Source organism: Corvus kubaryi, unplaced genomic scaffold, assembly GCF_017639235.1.
Source record: "Corvus kubaryi isolate FWS band 111438036 unplaced genomic scaffold, C.kubaryi_AGA036_p1.0 133, whole genome shotgun sequence".
Lineage (NCBI taxonomy): Eukaryota > Metazoa > Chordata > Aves > Passeriformes > Corvidae > Corvus > Corvus kubaryi.
In genome coordinates, this window is record NW_024580667.1 from 26,733,713 (window position 1) to 26,755,691 (window position 21,979).

Consider the following 21,979-nt stretch of genomic DNA (forward strand, 5'->3'; position numbering starts at 1 on the left):
ATGGCAGTAAAATTAAACTGATAAGGAGGGTCTGGGCAAAGATAGAAGTAAATGAGACAGATTATGGTTCTGTGCTCCAAAGAGCAGTGCAAAAGGACCCATGAACTGTTCTAAACCAGCTGGAACTCCCTTTTATATGGGCTGAGTAACTGTAAATTTAGGTTAGCTCATTGGCTTTTTTTCCAGACCGGGAAGCAGAAAGAGTATTCTCAAGTCAACACTGGAGCATCCTAAATCTTGGCTAGAGGAGAATCATCCACAGGCTGTTATTACTCATGTAAGTCTAGAGAAGTCTCATAAGGGTGCCCTCAAATCTAAAGACAAAATCCTCATTTTTGTAACAGATTGAAACAGCATATTTCACATCTAATCCCACTGCTCATCTTCCAGCATTTAGGCAGTTGTGCAAGAACCTTCCATCCTGTACATTACCATTTCAGCTTTTGCACTTCACTGTCAGTGCATATCATCGATACCTCATAATTTACTGTTGAATTAGCAGCTGTGGTATATAAGCACACATTCTTTAACTTGGCTAAATTAAAAATAATTCCATAACCCAGGAATGCCACTCACATGCTGGGTCTGACTTGGGTGTGTGGGAGGATTTTGGCGAGCTCCTGGATGACACTGAGGGTGTCCGACTAGCACTGAGGATTGAGGCACCAATATCAAGTGCATTAAAGTGCTGTTCAGGATCCAAGCTGGTGCCACTGTCCTAAAACAAACCAGAAAAGAAGAATAGCTATTGCATCTGTCAAAGCTGAAACATTGGTTTGCCCACCAGCTCTTTGGCAGACTTAAAATGACTTGAGCAGAACTAATCTCAGGTAGGCCAGCAGCAGACCTGGACACAGGCATCAATGCCCCATCCAAACAGCATCAAATGAATGCATTTTACAAACAACTATCACTGAGTTAGAAATAAATAGTAAGCTACTGCCATAGTAATTTTGTGCCTTCAAATGTTTTTCTGAATCTTTCTTTTGTGTTCAGCTGGATGTGACAGCAACTGTAGCCTCTGTGAGACACTCAGCTGTGCACTGAGGAGGAGCTTTGCTGTCTTTCCTCAGGAGATCACTGAGATGTAGCCAAGAGGGCTGATTGCCAGAACGTGTCCAAATGAATCTTTAAACTAGTACCTTGGCAAGGAAAAGTGGAGATATCTCACACTGCCCCTGCCCATGTTCCACTTAATTTGTGGCTGTTACTGATCTCCAGGTTTATCCTTTCATAAAATCGCCTAATTTATGTCAAAATTATTCAAGTGAGCAATGAATTCTGAAGTTGAGAGAATCCATCAACATTGGAGAAAGACAATGCTGGAGTCTTCAGTGATGTTAACATAGGAACAAGTCGTGATTACTACATAAATTCATGAAAAAAGCTTTTCTCATTGTACCTTTAGTGCTGAGGACACAACCTCTGAGGACACTTCTTCCAAGCCCATCTCCTGTCTCCTCTCCACCCGAACATCTGCATAACTGAATGGAAATCATAATTTTATGTATCAACATGGAACTGCTATATTTCTTAAAATGTTCTTTAAGAGTGTGGAGGAACAAATAACTGTACATTTTACAGGTTAAATGAACAGATGAAAAATGACTTAAGTCAAATGCTGCTGAATAACATTTGAGAGTATTTTAATTTTCAGGTTTGGGTCTGTTCTTATCTTCTTGAAGTCAAGATGCATATTAAAGAAGTATATATAAAGTTCAAGTTCACATGCCACAACCACTTTATGACTTCACTGGAAAGCTTCTACATATCTCTTTTAAAGCAACACAGGGATTAGAAGAAGTGAATTTTAAGGGATCTGTCTATTCTCTGTTTTTGCGCAAAATGGAAAAATGCCATAGTTCATCTGCCCCTAAACCAAAAAAAAATTAAGCTTAACATAAACTAAGGTTCAGTCTGATAATTTTTCTATAATTACCGTATTTCCTTTAATTTTTTGTTATGTAAATGATGTTATATTTTTAAAAGAAAATGCTAGCAGACATGAGGATGCTCTTATCTTACTGTCCTTTATGTCCTGGCCGGTTGATATAATTTTCCATACCTTACCACCATGTGTGTGCACACAATGAACTCTGGCTTGGAGTTCCACTGGTGGTAGGTGATGTAGTAATGGGTCTGGAGCCAGATCCACTGCTGTCCTTTGGTCAGAAACCGATAGCAGCACGACTTCCCCTTGCCGAACTGCATCACTGCCAGCAGAAAATACAAACAGCTTGTAGCACAATTTCCAACATGAAAATGACATGAAATGTGAAAAAAAGTGACAAAAATATCTGTCATAGGTAGACAGGAGTATAAGCACCAATTTTGAGTAAGTGCTCCTCTCAGCCTTCTGACAGAACGAAAATCTTAATGATTAGTAGGTATCTTCTTCTGACACTTTGAATGGTCCATTCCTACACAGTACAATTAACCTTAAGTTTGGACACTAATGAATTAGTGTCTGCTACAGTTTAAACATAGATCTTACCCTGCTTTATGTGCTGATCACATACTGCTTAATTAGACACCTGGGATTATTTTCTAAGAGTGATCATCTTAAGTTCTAGAGCAGAAAAGTACAGGATAAAAATGCTTGAAAAGATGAGTATTGTGTGCAGATGGATTTAGAATGAGGTAAGAATAGGAGATAACACCGTGCAAAGACAAAAATAATTTGAAAGAAAATTCCCAGACTGACAAGAATTCAAACTACAGTAAACCAGGATGTACTGAAAGTTTTGAAGATTCACCAACCAAATTAATCTCTTCATTTTTTCCCCAGTGATTTCAAGGGGTTCCCAAACATCCACATATTTACCCTTTCTATATTTCAAGGTCAACATATAAAAACTAATGTTGACAGGATACTTTTAAGACAGGCAGAGGTGGTAAGCTGAGATGTTACAGCCAGTTCTGTAAGCAAATATTTGAAAAGCATTGCCTTATTTTCTTTACTTAGTGAAAGAGTTTTTCAATTAAATCCTAATAGACTGTATTTAAATAATCACAGCTAATCCCAAATACACAGTGAACAACATTAGCGGAAATAATCCACAAGAATTGCTTGAACTATTCCTGCATATTCTTTACTAATACAACAGGGGTCAAATCTGGCATATTTTATCCATTCAGTGAGCCTCACTGACTACTTTTGGGGATACGGAGGTTAAAACTGTATTTTTCAGAGCTTGATAGGTCTGCCCCAGATGCCAGTCAGCTGCAGTGCCCCCAGTCTGCTATTGGGCCAGTCTTAGCTCTGCCAAGATATACAGGCTGAGGCAAGAGTCGAACCTCCCCTTCCAAACAACATTTCACTGAAAAGAGGTGTCCCAGCGACTTCGCAGGAACCTGGGCCACGTGATACTTACAGTGTTCATGGCACCTTGCTAGCAGCTCGAGGTCATCTATGTGGTAATAGTCGTAGCCAGAAGTACCCAGCACTTCAAAAGGCAAGTATCCGATAATGGGCGGTGCTCTGTGGTCGGGCACAACACGAGGCCATAAAACATAGAACAAGCACTTCTGCATGTTGATTCGGAGAAGGAAACAGCCCAGATCTACTTTCACTTATCAGAGTACAGTTGTTCACCTCAGGGGACTGGATCCTGACTTTCCCCCACCTTGAGCCTGGGATACCGAGCTTAGCACAGCAATACCGGCATGCACCATCCCACCAGGACAAGACTATGACAACATCCCTTCTTCAGGGAAAATGTGATTGTGGAAAGCAGTTCAGCTTCTCAGGGACCTTTACAAAGGAACCTGCTGTGAGGGAGCCATTCCCTGGCTGCTGCTTGGTCAGGGGCTTTACAATGGCTCCGGCAGCCCTTGCACAGGGGAAAATGTGTGGGGAAGCATTTGGAAGCGATCATCTGCTGGGACTGGGGGGATAGGAGGGGAAATCATCTGTGCTGCTTTCCTCTGGGTGCCTGGAGAGCTCATCTGTGGCATGCTGAGGCACTTGCTTTGTACCTTTGCCAGCACAGATGCCTCAGGCCAGCATAGACTTTCCCTCCATAACTCAGTGGGAATTGCACACATGCAATCTATGACTGGATTTGGAAAGAAGGATTTCTGCAGCTGTATAATAATTAGATCATTTTGCCATGTGACATACTTTGGTCTGCTGATAATTTTAAAGGAAGCAAGAACAAGCTAATCACAAATTCAGCTGAAGAAACAGAGTCCTTTTGTTTTAAAAGCCCATTAAAAATAAAAGCAAAAGTAAATGTAAATGTAAAATAGTAAGCATCAACTTTTGTAGGAATTTTGGTGGCTAACCTCCTGTTCATGACATTTAGAAGTGAAATGGAACACTACTTGAGAGAATTGTACTTGTGAAATAGTAGTAGAAAAGCACCAAACACAACCAGCAAGGCTTTTCTTGTCACCAACCTGTGATCCAGGAATAAAAACTTCCACTCCAGACTGTGTCTTGATGTGAATTCCTCTAGAGGTTCTTCTACAATGCACATCTCCTGTCCAATGGAGAAAACTGACTTACTGAGAGTTGGAGCTTTACCCCTCTGCTTCATCTAGCTTTTGTTAGCTATAAATAAATGGTGCATAAGAGGAGAAAACAGAGGATTCACCCATTTTCTGGCAATTCCAGAGAGCAATCTATTGTATTTATCAATGCCAACATTTTTTTGCAGGAGATAAGGAGAAGAACTTGTAATGCACATGTACTTAAGAGCTGAGACTGTGCCTCAGGGTGCCAAAACTTTTTTGGCTTTGAAGTAGTGCCTGGGGTGTGATGGCCGTGGGCTTTCCCAGCATCCAGCCTGTGCCTGATCCCACCAGGGCTTGCCACGTTTCGCTTCACTCCCTCTGTGTTACTAAAGATACCCACCACCCTTGCCTGGTCCTTTTGGATGTCTGCCCTCCAAGCTCTCTCAGAAAGGGGGACACTCTGCTTCTCCCTCAGTAGCTGCAGAGGAGTAAATGCCTTTTCATGCAGCCAGCCATGGGACCTGTCAGGTGGGTAAAAGTGGTCAGTTTTGCCTTGCACTTCACTGCCACAGCGAACAAGCTGGCCCTTAAGACTCACAGCAGCCCTCAGTGCTCACAAGTACAATAATTAATAAGTGAGTTACGGGAGGCAGGGCTGTCTGTGAGGTGGGACTTCCTTGCCCCAGAGAGATGAGGATCAGGAGGCAGTCAGTGGTGATCACTTGCTGGGTGGAGGCGGGAAGTAGAGGGAAGGATGGCAGCATGGTGCACACCCGTGCGTGGGCTGGGGCTGGCTGCACTCTCATGACCACCTCACTGCCCACTCCAAGCTCTCCTCTGCAAAGCTCTCCTCTCCCACTGGGTGCTTTGCAGGGGCAACTGCAGCTCCATGAGCTGCCTCCAGTCAGCCTGGAGGCTCCTGGCCTGGGACTTGCCAGCATCAGCACTCTGGATTTGTGGCATCCAGGGTTCCTGTGTCCTTCATGTCCCTCCTGCAGGAGGGTCTCCATCACCACTGGCAAGGACAGCCTGCCCACTGGCCCCCAATGCTCCTGTTCCCCTGCTCCCTGATGCCACATCCCTCTGTGCTGAGGGCACAGGTGATGACACCTTCCCATCATTTCCATTGCTGCTTGTCTCTCTGCTGTCCCTCAGGGAGAAGAGACCACTGATGTTTTAAACCCTGTTGGGATCAGAGAACAAGCTGAAGTGTGCTGCCATCAAGCAATTCTTTGATACATATCAATGCTGACAAAGTTGTTTGAAGTCTCTGGCTGTGCAGAGGCAAAAGGCTTCACAAACACCTTAAATTCCTCTCTCCCCCTCTCTCCAGTTTAGGCCAAAATCCATGCTGATGCCAAGAACATACACTAAAATTCAAGGTGCAAACACTGCTGTGTGCAACCAAATTGCTAATTCAGTCTTCCTTAGCTGATCAGATAAACATTTTACCTTCATTTTACAGTAGGAAGTAAAGAGTGGGGGTTGAGTCACGCAGGTGAACTGAAGAGATGGGTGATCAGGAGTTTGTGGGAGTTAAAACCTTCTCTGGGCTGTTCAGCAGCTGCTCCCTCCCTAGCACTGGGCAGCTCATTGCCATGAGTAGCCCATTTTGTTTCCCTGTTTATTTTGAGATGTTAGCTACCCAAGGACAAGGGAATTTGTGTTTAAGGTTCTCAGAGAACCCTAACTCCATCCCTTCTGCTAATACGATTATTGTGGTTAAGATTCATGGGAAGTGTCCTCACTTACCCAGAAGGGACTCTACTTGCCTGCAGGGTAAGGAATCAGTCTAGAATGCCCTGCAAGTTCCAGAGCAGTAATGGAACCAGGCCAAGGGAGCAGTGATTTCATATTCATCACATCTCAATTACATTAAAAAATCTCTTACACGCTGGGGACAGGACACCTGATTGCAGTAGTTCACATTTGTTAGTTATGGAACAGCAGTGTTAAGCACAAGCTTGGTTTGTCTATCCTTATAACCACAAGCAGCTATCTTACTTCCAGGACTTGGGAGAAGGGAAACTAGCAGTAGTCCACCAAAGATGCCGAGGAGCACAAATGAAAGTGTTGGTGGTCATCTGTATCACAAAGTCACAGAATCACAGAATTAAGTAGGTTGGAAAAGATCCTTGAGACCTTTGTACATTGTCCCATCGCAGGAACAGAAAGCAGCAATGAGGAACCAAATTTCAAGGTGACTTTGCAATTCCTGATGCAAAGAGGGTTTCCATTTCCCATGCAATGGGGGAAGGAGTGACACTGCTTCCACAGGTCCTGGCTCACACTGATAATCCTCTTCACTGGATTTTTATGCATGAAATGTGGTATCTGTAATCTGTTCAATTAGTAAAACTAAGAACCTTCTGTGTCACCCCATCTGAAAGTGTTTTGAGAAGTTCTGAAACGCATGGGACCCAGGGCGCGCACTTACCTTTAAAAACTGAGGCGTTGCCAAACGAACAGTGGCAACAAAGCAGATTTGCTTTCCTGGGGATGTTCTGTAAGCCCTTGGGACAGCCTCATCAAAGCCATTGCAAGTGGAGTTAGGCACTAGGTAGGGAAAAAAATGGGACCTGGAGTCATGCCTCATGTAAGATTTACTCTCCCTGAATATTTTGCACACTCCAAGTGTACTAATATTATTTTTATTCAGACAAGTGCGCTAAAAGCTTTTAAAGCTGATATGCATATATTTAAATCCAAGTCAGTCATGTTAGGCAGAAAGGCATCAGAGCTTAACTTCAAGTATGAATTTTACAGGTTAATTCTGATAAAAATAAGGCGAAACCTTACTACAGAGCATAAACCAGTTTTCTGGAAAAAAACCCCACACATCCAATTGCTCTTTTTCACCACTCACAAGAAAAAAATATATGCTGCAGCACGCCTAGCACCATAACTTCCATGATGTAGCGAAAAAAAGTGTTGGCAAAGGAGATAGCTGAAGAGAGTTCGTCAAGTCATCAGTGGCAAAACACCGGGGCCCACAGCCAGCAAGGCTTCATCAAACTAGCAAGAGGATGCTTGTGATTCCTGGCTGCTGAAGAATGCCTTCCCCTTCTGCATCGAAAGAACTGTCCCCACTATACTCAAGATATCGTTGTTTTAAAGAAGTGGAAAAGGGACCCCATGTATGGCACTGGCTTCCAGAGATGGGCGCATCCAGCGAGTCTGCAGATAGCCTGCTGTCTCCTCCAACACTGGGCGGAAGGAGAAACTGGATGTGATGTGGCTACACATTTTCTGTATATTTTTTTATCTGTGTCTTTCATGATTGCACAGCTCCAGCTGCTTTGAGAGCCTACCTGCACCTTCTGCCACAGACACGCTGCATTGCCAAAAGAATGTATTGCTGTAAAGTAGCCCACAGCCCTGTGTTAGAATGACATAATGCAAATTATTCCTCCAAGTTCAAGCTGTTTAGAGATGGTAATCCCACTCCCACAGCTATGAAAGAAAACTGTGTGCCAAGCTGCAGTGGGAGCTGGGCTGGATTCTTGCCCTGCCTAGCCGAATTTATCCCATGAGGGCAGAGAAGGTACTATCTAGCAGCCAGAGTTCACCAATATGAGCTAATTTAATGCTAATAGGGATTAATACTAATATGAAATTAATTTTCCTTACTATTAGGCCCCTATATCCATCTTTATGAAGTTTCTGACAGTTTTTCCTCTTCTGCACAGGGCAAAACACTGCTGTGAAATTGAAGAGCTTTGTATCTATGTGGGGAGTAGATAACTAGCCATTTTTATCCTGGGGTACTTCTGCACTGGGATTTTGTTCCCTAACACAAATTGCAGAGATGGAAGAAGTCTCAACTTATCACATGTGCTTTTGGAACCCAGTTCAACCTATTAAAAGCCTTAAAATACTGACACATTACTGGTAACAAGGCTAACAGGGTGTGAGACAGAAAAGGAAGTATGCTGAGTGGAATTCACACCTGTGTTAGTAAGTGGTTTAGGCCACTGTGTGCACAATATATATTACATCAAAAAGGAAAAGAAAGGTTCTTTATCTAAGACGACAGCAGAGATGTGAACATCTGCAGAGATCAAGTCCTCTCTTGTAGTTGAGTCTGGAGGGCATGGCTGACTGGATATTGAGATAAAAAATATGGGCAAAATTCTCCTTTAACCAACAGACCACACATGCTCTGGGGACTTCCTAGGAGTATGTTTCCCATTCTGATCCTGGGGTTATGTGCATATATGTGGGCTTCTATGGGATTATTAACACAAAAGGTTGAAAAAAAGAAGAGTTAAGATCTACAGGACACATAAGTAGCCTAAGTAAAGAGTTATTGGTCCATCTCTGATATTACTGTTTAGTGCAAGTCTGTTGATTTATGTAGCCAGTCCCATTTAAAAATTAATGGAAATGCTATAAACCCACATTATGGGCATTGTGAAAAGTTACTTCCAAGGTTGCTATGTAGTATGTTGTGACATTTGAAGCCAATGGGGCTGTTTCTCTCTGTAATAGCCAAGTTCAGTAGCAAATTCTTGCAGTCTGGGCTCTAAGACATGAAAGTAAGATAAGTACATTTAGCCTCGGAAGCACAGGTATGATAAGTTAACCTAGTTAGCAAACCATGGGCTTGCAAATGACACCAGTTGTAGAAGGAAGTGGAGATTGAGTCACACCAAAGAGAGCAGATGGTTTTTTTGTGTCAGCTGTTGGATGTAAACAACCATGAGCCTGAGACATATTCCCAAAAGACAGCAGAATACATCCCTGAATGTGGCATTTACTTAGAAGAGAGCAGAATACATCCCAAATGGAGCATTTACAAAATAGGATTCTATTTCCAACAGGTAAATGCTGTAGTAAGAGGGTAATAATTATTGTGTAGGACAGCTAGGCAGTATTTTGGGATTTCCTCACAATACATGGAAATGATGAACTTAAGCAGCAGTGAATGAATAAGCCCAAAGAGATGAGACGGAGTTGGCCTGGCTGGAAGTTATCCTGTCTTTGAACAGCTACTGTGCCATCTCATACTCAGCTGCCTTTGACAAAGTCCAGAGCATTAAAAGCCTCAATGATGCAGGCAGGTAGCCACCACATTGTAAAATACATCTCCATCTGAAAATGACAACTACAAATAACTGAAAGAAAAAAAAACACTCACATTTGCTTCTGAATTATTTTGCTGCCTGACTTAGGTTGTTGGTATCTGCTCTTTCCACAGCTCTATCTGCACAGCCTGCTTTGCTCTGCTTTTGCAGCTGGTCAGTGAATTTCAACCTTTTTTGATTGATGAATTTTGAAGTGTAGTTAAAAAAAGAGATCATTACATGAATTTTTTAAGAAATACAATCCTGGTATAACCTTTTTAAACATGCCTTCTGAAAAATCATACTTTATGATTCTCCAAGTCTCTTTAAAAGAAACACATCATCTTGAGGTAGCAAAGTTCAGTAGCAAACTTTCTGAGAGCACCACAGAAAAATAGTGGAACAGAAAATATAGCACCAAACCTGAGGATATGGTGATATTAACATTTTTAAGTCAAATATAGGGCTTGGAGTGCTTTTGTCAGAAGATGCCTAATGAAAACGTTAGGTTGGCCATAGACAGGTGGGCTTGGGTAAATGAGGGCCTGTGTGTTTCACAATTAAATGATCAAGACAAAATACCTTGAGTAAGGAATCAGAAGGTCATGTGACAAAGCTAAATACATAATCAGAAAGGTGAAACAGTTGTCTCATATATATCAGCTAGCTAATGCTCCTTAGCATGAACTTTAATAGTTCTTGTGGTTACCTATCACACCTGCTGCTCCTAGAGCTACCACAAAATTCTTTTGTAGAAGGATTAAATACCTGCAAATATCTCATAAGATAGAAAGATATTGATTTACCTATATGGAGAATGTTGAAAATAAATAATATATACAAGGAACCAAGCCCTTAACTATCACAGACAAAAGGATTTTTATCCTTAGGGGTAGAAATCATGCCACATGAAATGAATGAAAACATGTTTTGAAAAACCCCAGATGCCACTTCATTCAGTTAATAATAGTACAGCAGTCAGTTGCTCGGTCATCTTACTTCAACTTGGAATGTGTAAAACATAATCTTCCTAAGATAGCAAACCTCCCATGTGAAAGAAGAAATCCCTCCTTCCTATTTTGTCAGGAGATGTTAATGTTTAAAGAACCAGTCTTAGTGGCTGTCAAACAAACTGAACAGTGATTTCAAAAAATACAAGCCAAACAGACCAGAATAAAATCAAAATTGTTTCATATAAATTAATTCAGGCCATAGATAAACAGAATATTTGGCAATTAATAGATATAATGAAGAAATCTAAAGTGCTGGTGGCAAGCCAGACTGATCTCAGTAGCTATGTAGATGAGTAACAGTGACAGTGTCCATACATCACCTGTCCACTTTGATCTACTCTCTCCTCTTTCCTCCTCCTGTTTCTCCCCTGGCCATCCTGTGTTGATATGAATCCCAAGCAGATTCCTTAGGACAGGAATGGTGTCTTCTCCTTGCATAGAGAGCCTAGCATGAGTGCTGCATATTGTTAGCTGCAGCTTCTATGATATTGTTAATAGAAAATAATAACGTGCGGTTCTTGGTTCTGATCAAAACATTCATTTTGGATTGAGTTATTCTTGTTTCAGATGTTTCAGCATATACTTATGGAGGCTCAAGATCAATGTATCTTCTGTATAAACTGTTTATATCTTTTAAAAACAAATTCAGATTCAATATTTGTTCTGAGAGTTAAGATTTTTTTTCTCTTCAGCATAGTAATTTTCTTGATGTTTATTATTATTATAATATCTGAGAGATGTATCAGCTAACAGTAGAGTATCTGCTATTATTAGCATTCAGTAACCAGATACTTCCTGAATTTCCATGTAATTGGAAACAAAAATGCACAATTTTAAATTCCACTATAATATTATATTACTTGATTAGGAAGCCTTTTCACATAATGGTTATCTTCTTCTTCAAGAGAAAAGCTTCAGGCATTTTGGATGAAAGGACAGATCTATCACCTAAAAGATGCTGGTGGTCCTTTTTTATATTGGTGAAGTCTTTGAAAGTGCGGACTCTGGTTTTGTCCCTTTCAGGAGTCTTTAAGTAAGTGTGTCACTTCAGAAAGAGGATACCAGCGCCAATATTTGGATATATAATTATGAGAGATCTTTGTCTGTTTGCAAACGTACAAACAATTTTCACAGGAGGGATAAATCCAGTCCCCCTTATCATTTCTTATCAGAGTGAGCTATTAAGCGGCTTTGTAAAATAATTTATTCTCACTCAATTTGACATTTTATATCAGGAGCTGAGCATTTCCTTGGACTTTTGGGGAGGGTTACCTTTATTACTTGCCTTTCCCCTCAGCCCTCAGGCAAGACAGGATGTGAGCCACTGCGTTATTCATTGGTGATGCTGATATGACTCTCTCTCTTATCAAGCACTACTGGGCAATAGGTACAGTGATGCACTTGGCTCCCTCAGATGTTTGCAGACATTCATGTCTCTCGTTAAAATCTGGGCTACAGACCCAGAACCTGAAATATATAAAAATACTAGACAGAGTTCCTATTTGCAAAAAAGCCCAAAAACAACCCGGATGATCTGACAGCAAGTAGGCATCTCTCGCAGAAACAGAAAGAAACTCTACCTTCCTTGTCTGAGTGGCCCATGGGCCACCTCCTCTCCTCTCGCAGGATTACTGAATCTTCAGGTTACAGTCCTGCTTTTCTCATTGAAGCTTAATTAATGCTGATTATATAATCCTCCCAAATGGAAAATCAAATCTCTTGTATATGATTTAGCACAGCCAGTGACTCATGCAGGCGCTCTGCGCAGCTTGCATTGCTGTTTCGCTGGTCGGCTGCTCTCGCTTGGGCACAGCCAATGCAATGGGGATTCACTCATGCAGGCAGCTCGTGTCACGTCCCTGGTGTAGATACAACTGCAGAAATGTTCTGCAGCAGGGGTTGCAGAGTACTGACTCCCCAGGACCAGTCCAAGTGTGCATGCTGTTGTTAACCCTGGCACTGGGCTGTGCAGCTCCTCTAGCCTGCAGCTATACCTGAGCCCAGGAGCTCCAGGGACAGTGATCTCCTGAAAGACTGAATACATGCTGTGAACTACGAGAGCTTTCCTGAGCAATTTCTGGGCCCTGTACATGCATGTCCTTTCCTCTTCTGAGATCAGTGAAGATGCCTGTGATTGCTCCTCTGCAGGAGTAGCATGGGTTCAATGTAGATTGTGTGTGATCTAGCTTCCTGACGGCAATTCTGGTGATAAGTCCCCTTGGCAGATATCAGGTGTTTGTTCTACTTTAGCATCAAAAAAATTATCTTTGGCATCTCAGTACAACACCATTTAAAGCCCCAGAGCTCCCATTAAAGTTAGGGAGAGCAGCTAAGCCCCTAACTGGCTTTCTAAGCCACAGTCCTTCAAATTAATCCATTCAAACCCATCCCTGTATGATGTTCTCAGCCATAAGTCACAATGCGGTCAATGGAGAAGGTACGAAGGAGGAGGGAGGGGGGCAAGGTGACTGCGAATCCACGTGCATGACCCCCTTGCCCCAAGCACCACCACTGTATGAGCAATGAACAATAATAAAATAAGCCTAAGAAGATGATAATTCAAAGGAGGTTACATTAAAGGTTATGTGGAAGTAGAATAAAGATAGTGACATTTCTGTTAAAGGGGGTGAAGGAGGACCTACCAGTTCTTAAAAACATTAGCAAAGGTTAAATGAGAAGGAATGGTGACAGATTTACTAGGGCTGTTGCTGTTATGACCCTACATAAACGACAAAGGAATAGCTAAGTATCCTGATAGGATACAGCCTGCCCAGGGATAAAAGAACTTCCCTGGCCACAGAGGCTCTGGCATCGCTCTGGCAGGAACACGCAGGCAGAGTGGGCTCAGAGTATGCTCAGCAAACCATTGGAAACAAAGGTAGGAGTTGGCATTGGGTAGCTAAAAAGGAACGGCAAGATTTGTATTTAAAGAACATCCTGTATCAGTCTCCCATGTGTAAAAACATGCTCGCACTTCCACTGCTGTGAAAAGCTACAGGGAAAAACATTCTTCAATACATTCATAAGGAATGTCTCCTGCTAATTAAGCCTAATTTGCAATTTCTGTCTTTCTCCCCCAGCTAACTCTTTTCTTATCTTTAGCTTAGAATCTTTCCTTCACAAACACCTCCAAAAAGCAGGATTTGGGCCAGCTGATCCTATGCATATAGGACAAATGCTCCTCTGAGTGATACGTGTCTCTCCCACTGCCCTTCCCACCACTTTCTTTCTTGCCCACTTGGCCTCACACCTGGAAGACAGGTGACGGGAGAAGGGGTATTTATTTAACAGGAGGAAAAGGAGGTAATTACTATCAGGTCCAACAGGTGACAGCCCTGAGGTGCATGGGCTGGGGGGATGGTGCCTGATAACTGTGGGCCAAGCAGAGGCAAGAACCCAGCCCACTACCACACCCACCAGATGCTCAAAGTTGTCTGTGCCACAAGTCCCTGTGCCAAAGCACCCCAGCCCTTGGGTGGCTTGCCCAAAGGGTGGCTGCGTTCATATGGTGCTCATTTGAGCTGGTTCTCCCATGTGTTGCTCAGGGTGCAGCTGGCTGGTGCAAGGACCCTGGTTGATCCAACAACAGACTCTCCGGAGTTCTGTGCCCTCCTCTGGCTGCTCACTCTGTGAGCCAAGGGTATCAGCCCCAAGCAAAGAGTTTGCTGCTGCTACTTGTGAGTCTGGTGTGCTTCCTTCCACCTTTGCTGGGAGGCAGCCATGGGGGTGACTCCCAGCCAAAGGGGAGCAGTTCTGGACAAGCACAGGTGAAGCATTTCCATCAGGCTCTGCACTGAACTGGCGAACCTGAAGTCACATGGCAAGGGGGCCAGGAGGCACGATCTCACAAAGCCAGGCTAAGACTGTCCCCTCCCTGTCTCAGAGGGTCAGACTGCAGCAGAGATGAGAAGAAAGTGGAAGAGACAAAATAAAGTGGAAGATTTAGAAAAAAGTGGCACAAAGGGGAAAAAAATGTGAAGCAGAAAGCACATGACTTGTTTGAAAGCTATTAAGATGGGATCTTTGGAAAATGATTTGGTGTCTTCTGAAATCAATATGTTCCCATTTAGTTTCTATGCATTAAGCTAGGGAAGATATCTGTAATGTAAGTTTTATCATTCTTCTGAGAAATAGCCACTAATAAAATTGCTGGGATGTGAAATTCTAATGGGTAAGGGGGCAATATTAGGGTTGTGCCAAAATAAAGGGCTGAAAATCCTTGAAGAAAATGGATCAGAAATTCCCCTGGTAGAAATGTATCCTTATGAGTCAGCACCTGAAATCCGGTTTCTGCTCTAGAAAACAGAACAGCTTGGTGTGCGCGTCTGTCAGGCAGGCGCATTTCACTTCATTCAAACTAGAAAGCATACAGGCAGCTACATTTTTTTATACAAATAGAGCCTCAAATCAGATGGCACCAAACAAGAAATACATATCTCCATCCTGCACGTAGGTTTCTATTCTAGTCATGTGGAGCAAAAGCAGAAAGTTAAATGGGGACAGGGACTTTTTTTCACAGTGTGGCGTGCAGTTTTTGGAAAGCACGGTGGGGAATTTTTTTGCAGAGGATGACCTATTTGGCACAATACCAGCAACTTTGGAAATGCCACTCTGGAGTTCAGTCAGGCAAGTAACTAAAGCAAACTTGGGCAGGCAGGAGAAGGAAAGTAATAAAAGAGTATGTCATTTCTGACACTAATGGCCGTGCAGCAATCTGTTTGTTAGAGAACGGGTGAGGTGGAAATCTGCTCTTCATCCCTTGAAAGATGCTTTTCCTGGACTGACTGTGGTGCATTAGTGACTATGCTGACTGCATTTCTTCCCTTTTTTTGGAGAGTATTGGATTCTGCAGTGCTGGTGAGGAATGCAAAATGGCAGCTGGAGAGGGAGGTGGGTGGCAGTGTCCTCAGCCGTTCTGATGCCACGTGGCATGGCTGCCTTTCCCCAAGATTTTGCAGAGAAGGTGAGAAGGCAGATTTGGCAGGTTATCAGTTCTGGCACAGACTTTGTGTTTAATGTAAACCAGCAGATAAAGTAGCAAGATTATAATTTTGCTGATAAGTGGGGTCTTAGCACACAGTATTAGTGAGCACAAATAAAACCCTCTGCTAAAGCCATCATTATTTGCAAACTTACCCAGAGTCCAGGATCACTGCAAGTGAAGGGCAGTAATAAAAGCAACTAACACAATTTCACTCATCACATGTATTCATCCAGCTATTGCAACTCAGCCACGAGATGCGTGTGAAGCAAAATTTATCCCATAATGTTAAAAATAGTTCTGTCAGTTAAAAGCCTGTCTTGTTCAATGGAGCAATATTTATATTTTATTTTACACAGCTAAAGTAACATTTATACAACAATTAAAGCTTACCATTGCTGTAAGACCGAAAATTTCCTACAAATTTTATGTATTCATATGTTGGAAATTCCTTTGGGTTCAAACTTCCTCTCAGAAGATGACAATAAAACTCTAGTTCATTGTCAGCTGGATTGTTAAAAGAAGAAGAAGAAGAAATAAATATACTATTTAAGCTAAACACAACCAATGGTGTCTTTCAACCCCAATCTTGCAACTGGCAGCACAAGAGCAGCTTGTTACCACTCAGGAGTCCTCAACACCGATGTGCTATACATTGCAGGATCAGAGCCTCCGCAAGGGAGCGCCTTGCAGGGATGCAGATTGCTCAGCGCTGTGCACAGGCCTGCCTGCAGCTCAGGGACAGCCTCGGAGAATGACTCGCCCTTCTCTGACACCACCTCATCACAGGAGTTACACAGCCACAGCCTCGGCGTAGCAAGAGAGAGAACTGGGTCCTTCACTTACTGCTTTTTTCTGTTTAGGCTTCTCACAAGTCACAGCTGTTCTACATCTTGTGTTGGAAAACTATGCTTAATTACCTCAAAATATCTATTAAATTAACTTTGGCATATTAGCTATCAGCTGCAGGTTTTGTATGATACAGTAGATTGAGCAGCTGGACATCTTACAGCATTGCGTGTTTTCTGGTTTTCTACAGCTTACCTCCTAGACTGAGTAAGGCCAAAGAAGTAAAAACATTTCTAAGAAAAACAAAATTCAATTTGAAAAAGAATTACAATGGTTTTAGAGGTATTTTTCAACTATAAGGTGAACCAAAGGTATGCCACATTAGCTTATCTCTGAACAACATCTTACTTGAACAGGCTGAAATATCAATTAAGATGTGATTTGTCTCAGGTGAACTCTCAGTTTCCATCGGCTAACCTATTTTCCTTAGGTGTCTCAAATGATATGATATTTAATAATTAACATAACTGCAAGTAGTCTTAGCCTGGTAAAATAAAGGCAAAGAGTTTCATTTAAAAATAGAACCAAAGGTGGCAAGATATTTTTGAAAGGCTATGAACCTAATTTTTTTATTGCACATGACATAAAAAACTCTTTCTGTGAGAAAATTTTTTATCCTCCTCATTTACTAGAGAAGATAAAATGAAACTTACTTTTTAGGTAATCCGATGAGGCAGAATCTGTCATAAGCATACAAGAAGATAACATCTTATAAATTTCTGAGTGTTCTTGTTCTGGGAGGAAGTTTAACAGATTCTGATCCAACACATCACACTGCAAAGAGAAGTAACTTTTGAGACAAACAGAAATATCACAACAAGCAACGCTTGCAGAGATGTGCAACAAGGTTGATACAAAGCCTGTGGCATTTGACAGGAGTTTCCTCACACGTTTCCAGGGACTCCTGACAAAGTCTAAAACAGGGGGGAAGCTGTTGGACAAACTGAGTAGCCATTTATCTGTGGGCTGGTCATCAGATTAAGTCTCAGCACTCAGCAAGATTTAATATTTCTCAGAGACCATCAGATGCAGCAGGTATGTCCACACGATTAAATGATGAGATCTGAGAGTGGGCTGGAAAATGGGTGTCTGGCTCCCCATACTGCTGCAAAGCTCTGTGCACCGGCCTGCTGTGGATCACTGCAATTTGTTCTCTCCCTGACAGAGCCTGACTTGCAGGAGCAGTGAGGCTGAGAGTCACCCTGAGCCAGCCAGGTCAGTCCCAAATCCAGTCCCTTCCTGGGGAGATCTCCTCAGGTCCTGGGAAGTGCCCTTGGGGTGGCAGGCTTTGTTCCCCACTCCCTGCCTCCTGGCAGGTGGGAGCAGGGAGAAAGGGGGGAGAAACTTCCAAGTCTGGACATGACTTTACAGCAGTTAGTCCCCAGGGAGGGGAACTTTACAGTACCACCAACACAAGCCCTCCCTCTGGCCAGCCATGAGCTGAATGTCCATGTGCCTCCAGCCCTATGATCAGCTGGCATGAACCTGAAATCCATCCAAAATCTACGAACTGAGATTTGGGAATGGAAAGAGGAGATGAATTTGTGCAAAAGGCCATGGGTGGCCCAGGCAGAAGACAAAGAGTCTGTCACGGGCTGCCAAGAGGAAGGTCTCCCTATGCTCAGCGTGGTGACTAACCCTACACTAGCAGAGTGTATCTGAAAGGAAGCCTGAGGTAAAGTGACTCTCCAATGGCATCGACTTACATCCGTCCCACTTGAGACTACCTCAGGCTGAGCTGGCACACTGACACAGCTTTGTGTGTCCTCAGAGCAGCTGCTATCAGACTGTACAGTCATGCTGAAAACATGTAAGCTCTGTATGAGACTGGCAAGTCATTAACCATCACTTATTTATGTAAGATTGTGCTTTGGTTTCCATCTGCTTTCTATCCATGCTGGCTTTTCTGTGTGGAATTCCCGTTTAGAGTGAAAGTCGTAGAGTAGACTTTAAAAATCAGAGTGCTATGTTTTATGCAGACACCTTGATGAGAATATATCACTTTAGATGCTTCAGTTATAAGTATTATATATGCTCATTACTTGAATATTCCTGTTGTGAAGAACACTTGAAAATAATTTTTGTGACTTTAGTTTATATCTTATTAATACGAATCCTACTGATATATATGCATATGAAGAAAGAGCCTTTGACAGGAAACTACAGTGATGAGTTCTGTTCAAGGCTTAGGTGCAATCTCAGAAATGAATTTTTTCCTTCTCATTCCCTTTCTACTTGTAAACAATAATGATACCACCAGGTTAATTAATCTCCCATCTACTCTGCAGTAACTGCAGGAAGACTAGATGTGAGCCATCACCATTCCTCTAACTGAAACCATTTGTCTCCATACTGAGACCAAGCTCCAATTCCAAACCTCTGATTAGTTCTGCACTGCTGTTTCTGTTTGAGGTGATAGCTGCAGAGGCCTGTGACTACACCTGTGGTTGGAGTTGCAAGAGACCACACACCCCCTCAGAGCAACCTCTCACCCTGAGCACCAGGTATTCGTTGATTTGCAAGTCCTGGTATTCACAGTTTTTGCTGCCATCATGTACCATATCCACAATTTAATATTTGGGTTGCATCTTTGCTCTTAGGAAGTACCAACTTTTTTTAAATGAGTTTGAAAAAAATGCTAAGGTTTCTACTTCTTACTGTGTTTCACAACTCTTGCCTCTTGCAGAGGTTTGGCACACCTGCAAAATAGTGCACAGAACAGAATTTCTGGATCTTGTACAGATCAAGACTCCAACAATGCTCTTGAATCAATATGTCAATCCAGAATACATTGCTAAGTCAAATAGAGAGATGGAAGCAAATATTTCATGGTCTCACTGGAACTGTAGAAAATGCCAAGCAAGCTATTCAGAGCTAATTCTGCACCAGACCCAAAGAGCAGACATCTGGTGTCATGGTAAAAAGGTGAGTGGTGAGACAGATAGGCTCTGCAAAGGGATCTGGATAGACTGGATCAAAGAGCCGAGACCAGTTGCATGAGGGTCCAACACGGCAAAGTGCCACATCCTGCCCTTGGGTCACAACAACCCCCGCAGCGCTACAGGCTGGGGACAGAGTGGCTGGAAAGCTGCCCAGTGGAAAGAGACATGGGGGTGCTGGTCAGCAGCAGCTGAACATGAGCCAGTGTGTGACCAGGTGGCCAAGAAGGCCAATGGCATCCTGGCCTGTATCAGCAATAGTGTGGCCAGTGGGACCAGGGCAGGGATTTTCCCCCTGTACTTGGTACTGGTGAGGTCTCACCTTGAGTGCTGTGTCCAGTTCTGAGCCCCTCAATTCAACTCACACTGAGGTGCTGGAGCGTGTCCAGAGAAGGATAATGGAGCTGGTGAAGGGTCTGGAGCACAGGTCTTACAAGGAGCAGCTAAGGGAGTTAGAATTGTTTAGCCTGGAGAAGAGGAGGCTCAGGGGACACCTCATCACACTCGTACAACTATCTGAAAGGAGGTTGTGGTGAGGTGGAGATTGGTCTCTTCTCTGCAGCAAGCAGTGACAAGACAAGGGGAAATTGCCTCAAGCTGCACCAGGGGAGGTTCAGGCTGGACATCAGGAAAAATTTCTTCATGAATGAGTGATTAAGCATGGGAAGACACTGCCCAGGGAAGTGGTGGACTCACCATCCCTGGAAGCGTTCAAAAAATGAGTGGACATTGCAGCTTGGTTTAGTGGGCATGGTAGTATTAGGTCAAAGGTTGGAGTTGATGATTTTGCAGGTCTTTTCTGACCTGATTCTATTGACAAAATTTGACCACCAGTGATAAAAATCGATCAGTTAGAGGGGAATGATTTGTAGCTCTGTCTAATTATTCTGCAGTGGGCAGTTCTGTGCCACTGGCTGAGACAGCCACAGAGCATTGCTGAATGCAACAGGCACAGCAGATAAAAGATAAACTGCAGTGACTGTGGGTAGACTTGTTAGATGAACTAGGTTAATGTAGAGCTTTGCTGCTAAGCCTGGAATCTACTCTGCATCTTCAAATCTATGGATCCTGCTAAGAGAAACTTCGGAGTATTTGCTCCTGAAAGCTAAGGCAGACAAAGAACACCTTTGTCTACATGGATGCTGGTCTGTTGCAAATACAATACATCAAGTTCTGCAATAATGGGATGCATAGTTAAAATATTTGTGCGGTTTCAACGAAACAGCTGTACTTCAAAATGGAACTCCTTCCTCATGATTTCATTGCTTTTACTGGGGGTTGGGGGATAGTGGTTAGGAGGAAAAACTCCTGCTGTAGGGAGAAAAAGAAGAGGAACTAAGCAAACATGGTCACTAGGAAAGGGATGGTGGAGGGCTGCAAATGGGACAGGTTTCTTTCCCATCAACACAAAAAATAAAGATGGCTATGCACTTGTGTACTGCTATTTGGCCCCTGTATCAACCTGTAAGTCCTGCAATGATTCCCACTGTTACCCTGTAACAGCAACACAACATGCATAACTTTTATACACTGTAAGGTGCTATGTCCTGGATTTTTCCACCCTGACGTTTACCTTAAGCACCCAACACAGCAGAGCAGCTCCTTGAGTTTTACTGGGTAGCCCCTGAGGAGACAGACCTTCCCCTGGGAGAATCTCAACCCTGTCAGGGAGCTTCTGGCAAAGCAGGCCGGAAGGGACAGGAAGGACCCTTCTCAAGACACTGCATATTCTTGGAGTCATAGTGTACCATCTGACTGGCAAATGCTAAGAGTTGTGATCAGATTTCCATGAGTTCACTTCAGCTGGAGTCAACCTTACCATGTGAGCTAGAGCTCTCCACCTCAACTGACCCTAGCAGTAGCTTCCAGATCTTGTTAAAAAAAAAAATTTAGAATTACAACAAGGGAAGTTTGTGTTTGAAAATACTCCATGGAAGTAAGGGAAGCTGTTTTAAAGAGAACTGGATATATTTATTCTCAGTATTGGAGACTTCTATGATTTTAATGAGAGAAAATATATCAGTTTTCTTAACAGGGGCCCTCAGAGAGCCCTGCTCTGCATTCTGCCCAGTTTTGCTTTCCTTTCATTGCTCAAGGCAGATTTGCAGAGTATTTTTTTCCCTGTTGTCACAGAGGGAAAAGAATTGGTGTTTTGTCCCTCAAACAGTGACTGAATTCAGCTTACAAATAGATCCTCAAGGTAAACTAAATAAGCCACATAGATTTTTCAGATAGCACTCTGATCAGTTTTAAAACTTAAAAAAACCCATATGGCAAGGGCAACAGAGGACTAAAATACCCAGTGTGCACCTAGATGCACCCTCAGCTGGGCCCCTGCCCACAGCCATAGCGATTTGCCGACCTGGGGCAGGCAGAGTCCTCTATTGCTTGTTCAGTTGTGGCCTCTGGAATGCTCCTTCTGCATATGTGGGCTGGTGGGGCAGTTGTTAACCATTACCACCCCAACAGCTCCAGGAAGGTCTTCTCCACCTCCAGCCCAGTCAGGCTGGTCCCTGACTTGGACTGCCACATGCTGCTTCTATACAAATAAAAAGTAATGTCCAGCCTTATTTTGGGCTGGATGCCATGTAAGATTATCACACAAGGCATGTCTTTGGGAGAGAAAAACAGTTTAGTTTCTGATGGTCCAACTCAGGAATTATGAACCTGAAT

At 43.0% G+C, this 21,979-nt stretch overlaps 1 protein-coding gene across 1 annotated transcript in view; it reads right to left on the bottom strand.

The window, feature by feature from the left end:
• Window positions 1-21,979, bottom strand: part of NPAS2 (neuronal PAS domain protein 2) — a 106,251-nt gene that overhangs the window by 20,176 nt on the left and 64,096 nt on the right. The window contains exons 6-13 of the mRNA XM_042032977.1: window positions 17,021-17,141; window positions 15,912-16,025; window positions 6,896-7,014; window positions 4,402-4,484; window positions 3,375-3,481; window positions 2,066-2,213; window positions 1,403-1,484; window positions 577-718 (exon numbers count right to left, since the gene is read on the bottom strand). Of these exons, the coding sequence (XP_041888911.1) occupies window positions 577-718; window positions 1,403-1,484; window positions 2,066-2,213; window positions 3,375-3,481; window positions 4,402-4,484; window positions 6,896-7,014; window positions 15,912-16,025; window positions 17,021-17,141 (916 nt within the window). The remainder of the gene's footprint in view (window positions 1-576; window positions 719-1,402; window positions 1,485-2,065; window positions 2,214-3,374; window positions 3,482-4,401; window positions 4,485-6,895; window positions 7,015-15,911; window positions 16,026-17,020; window positions 17,142-21,979) is intronic.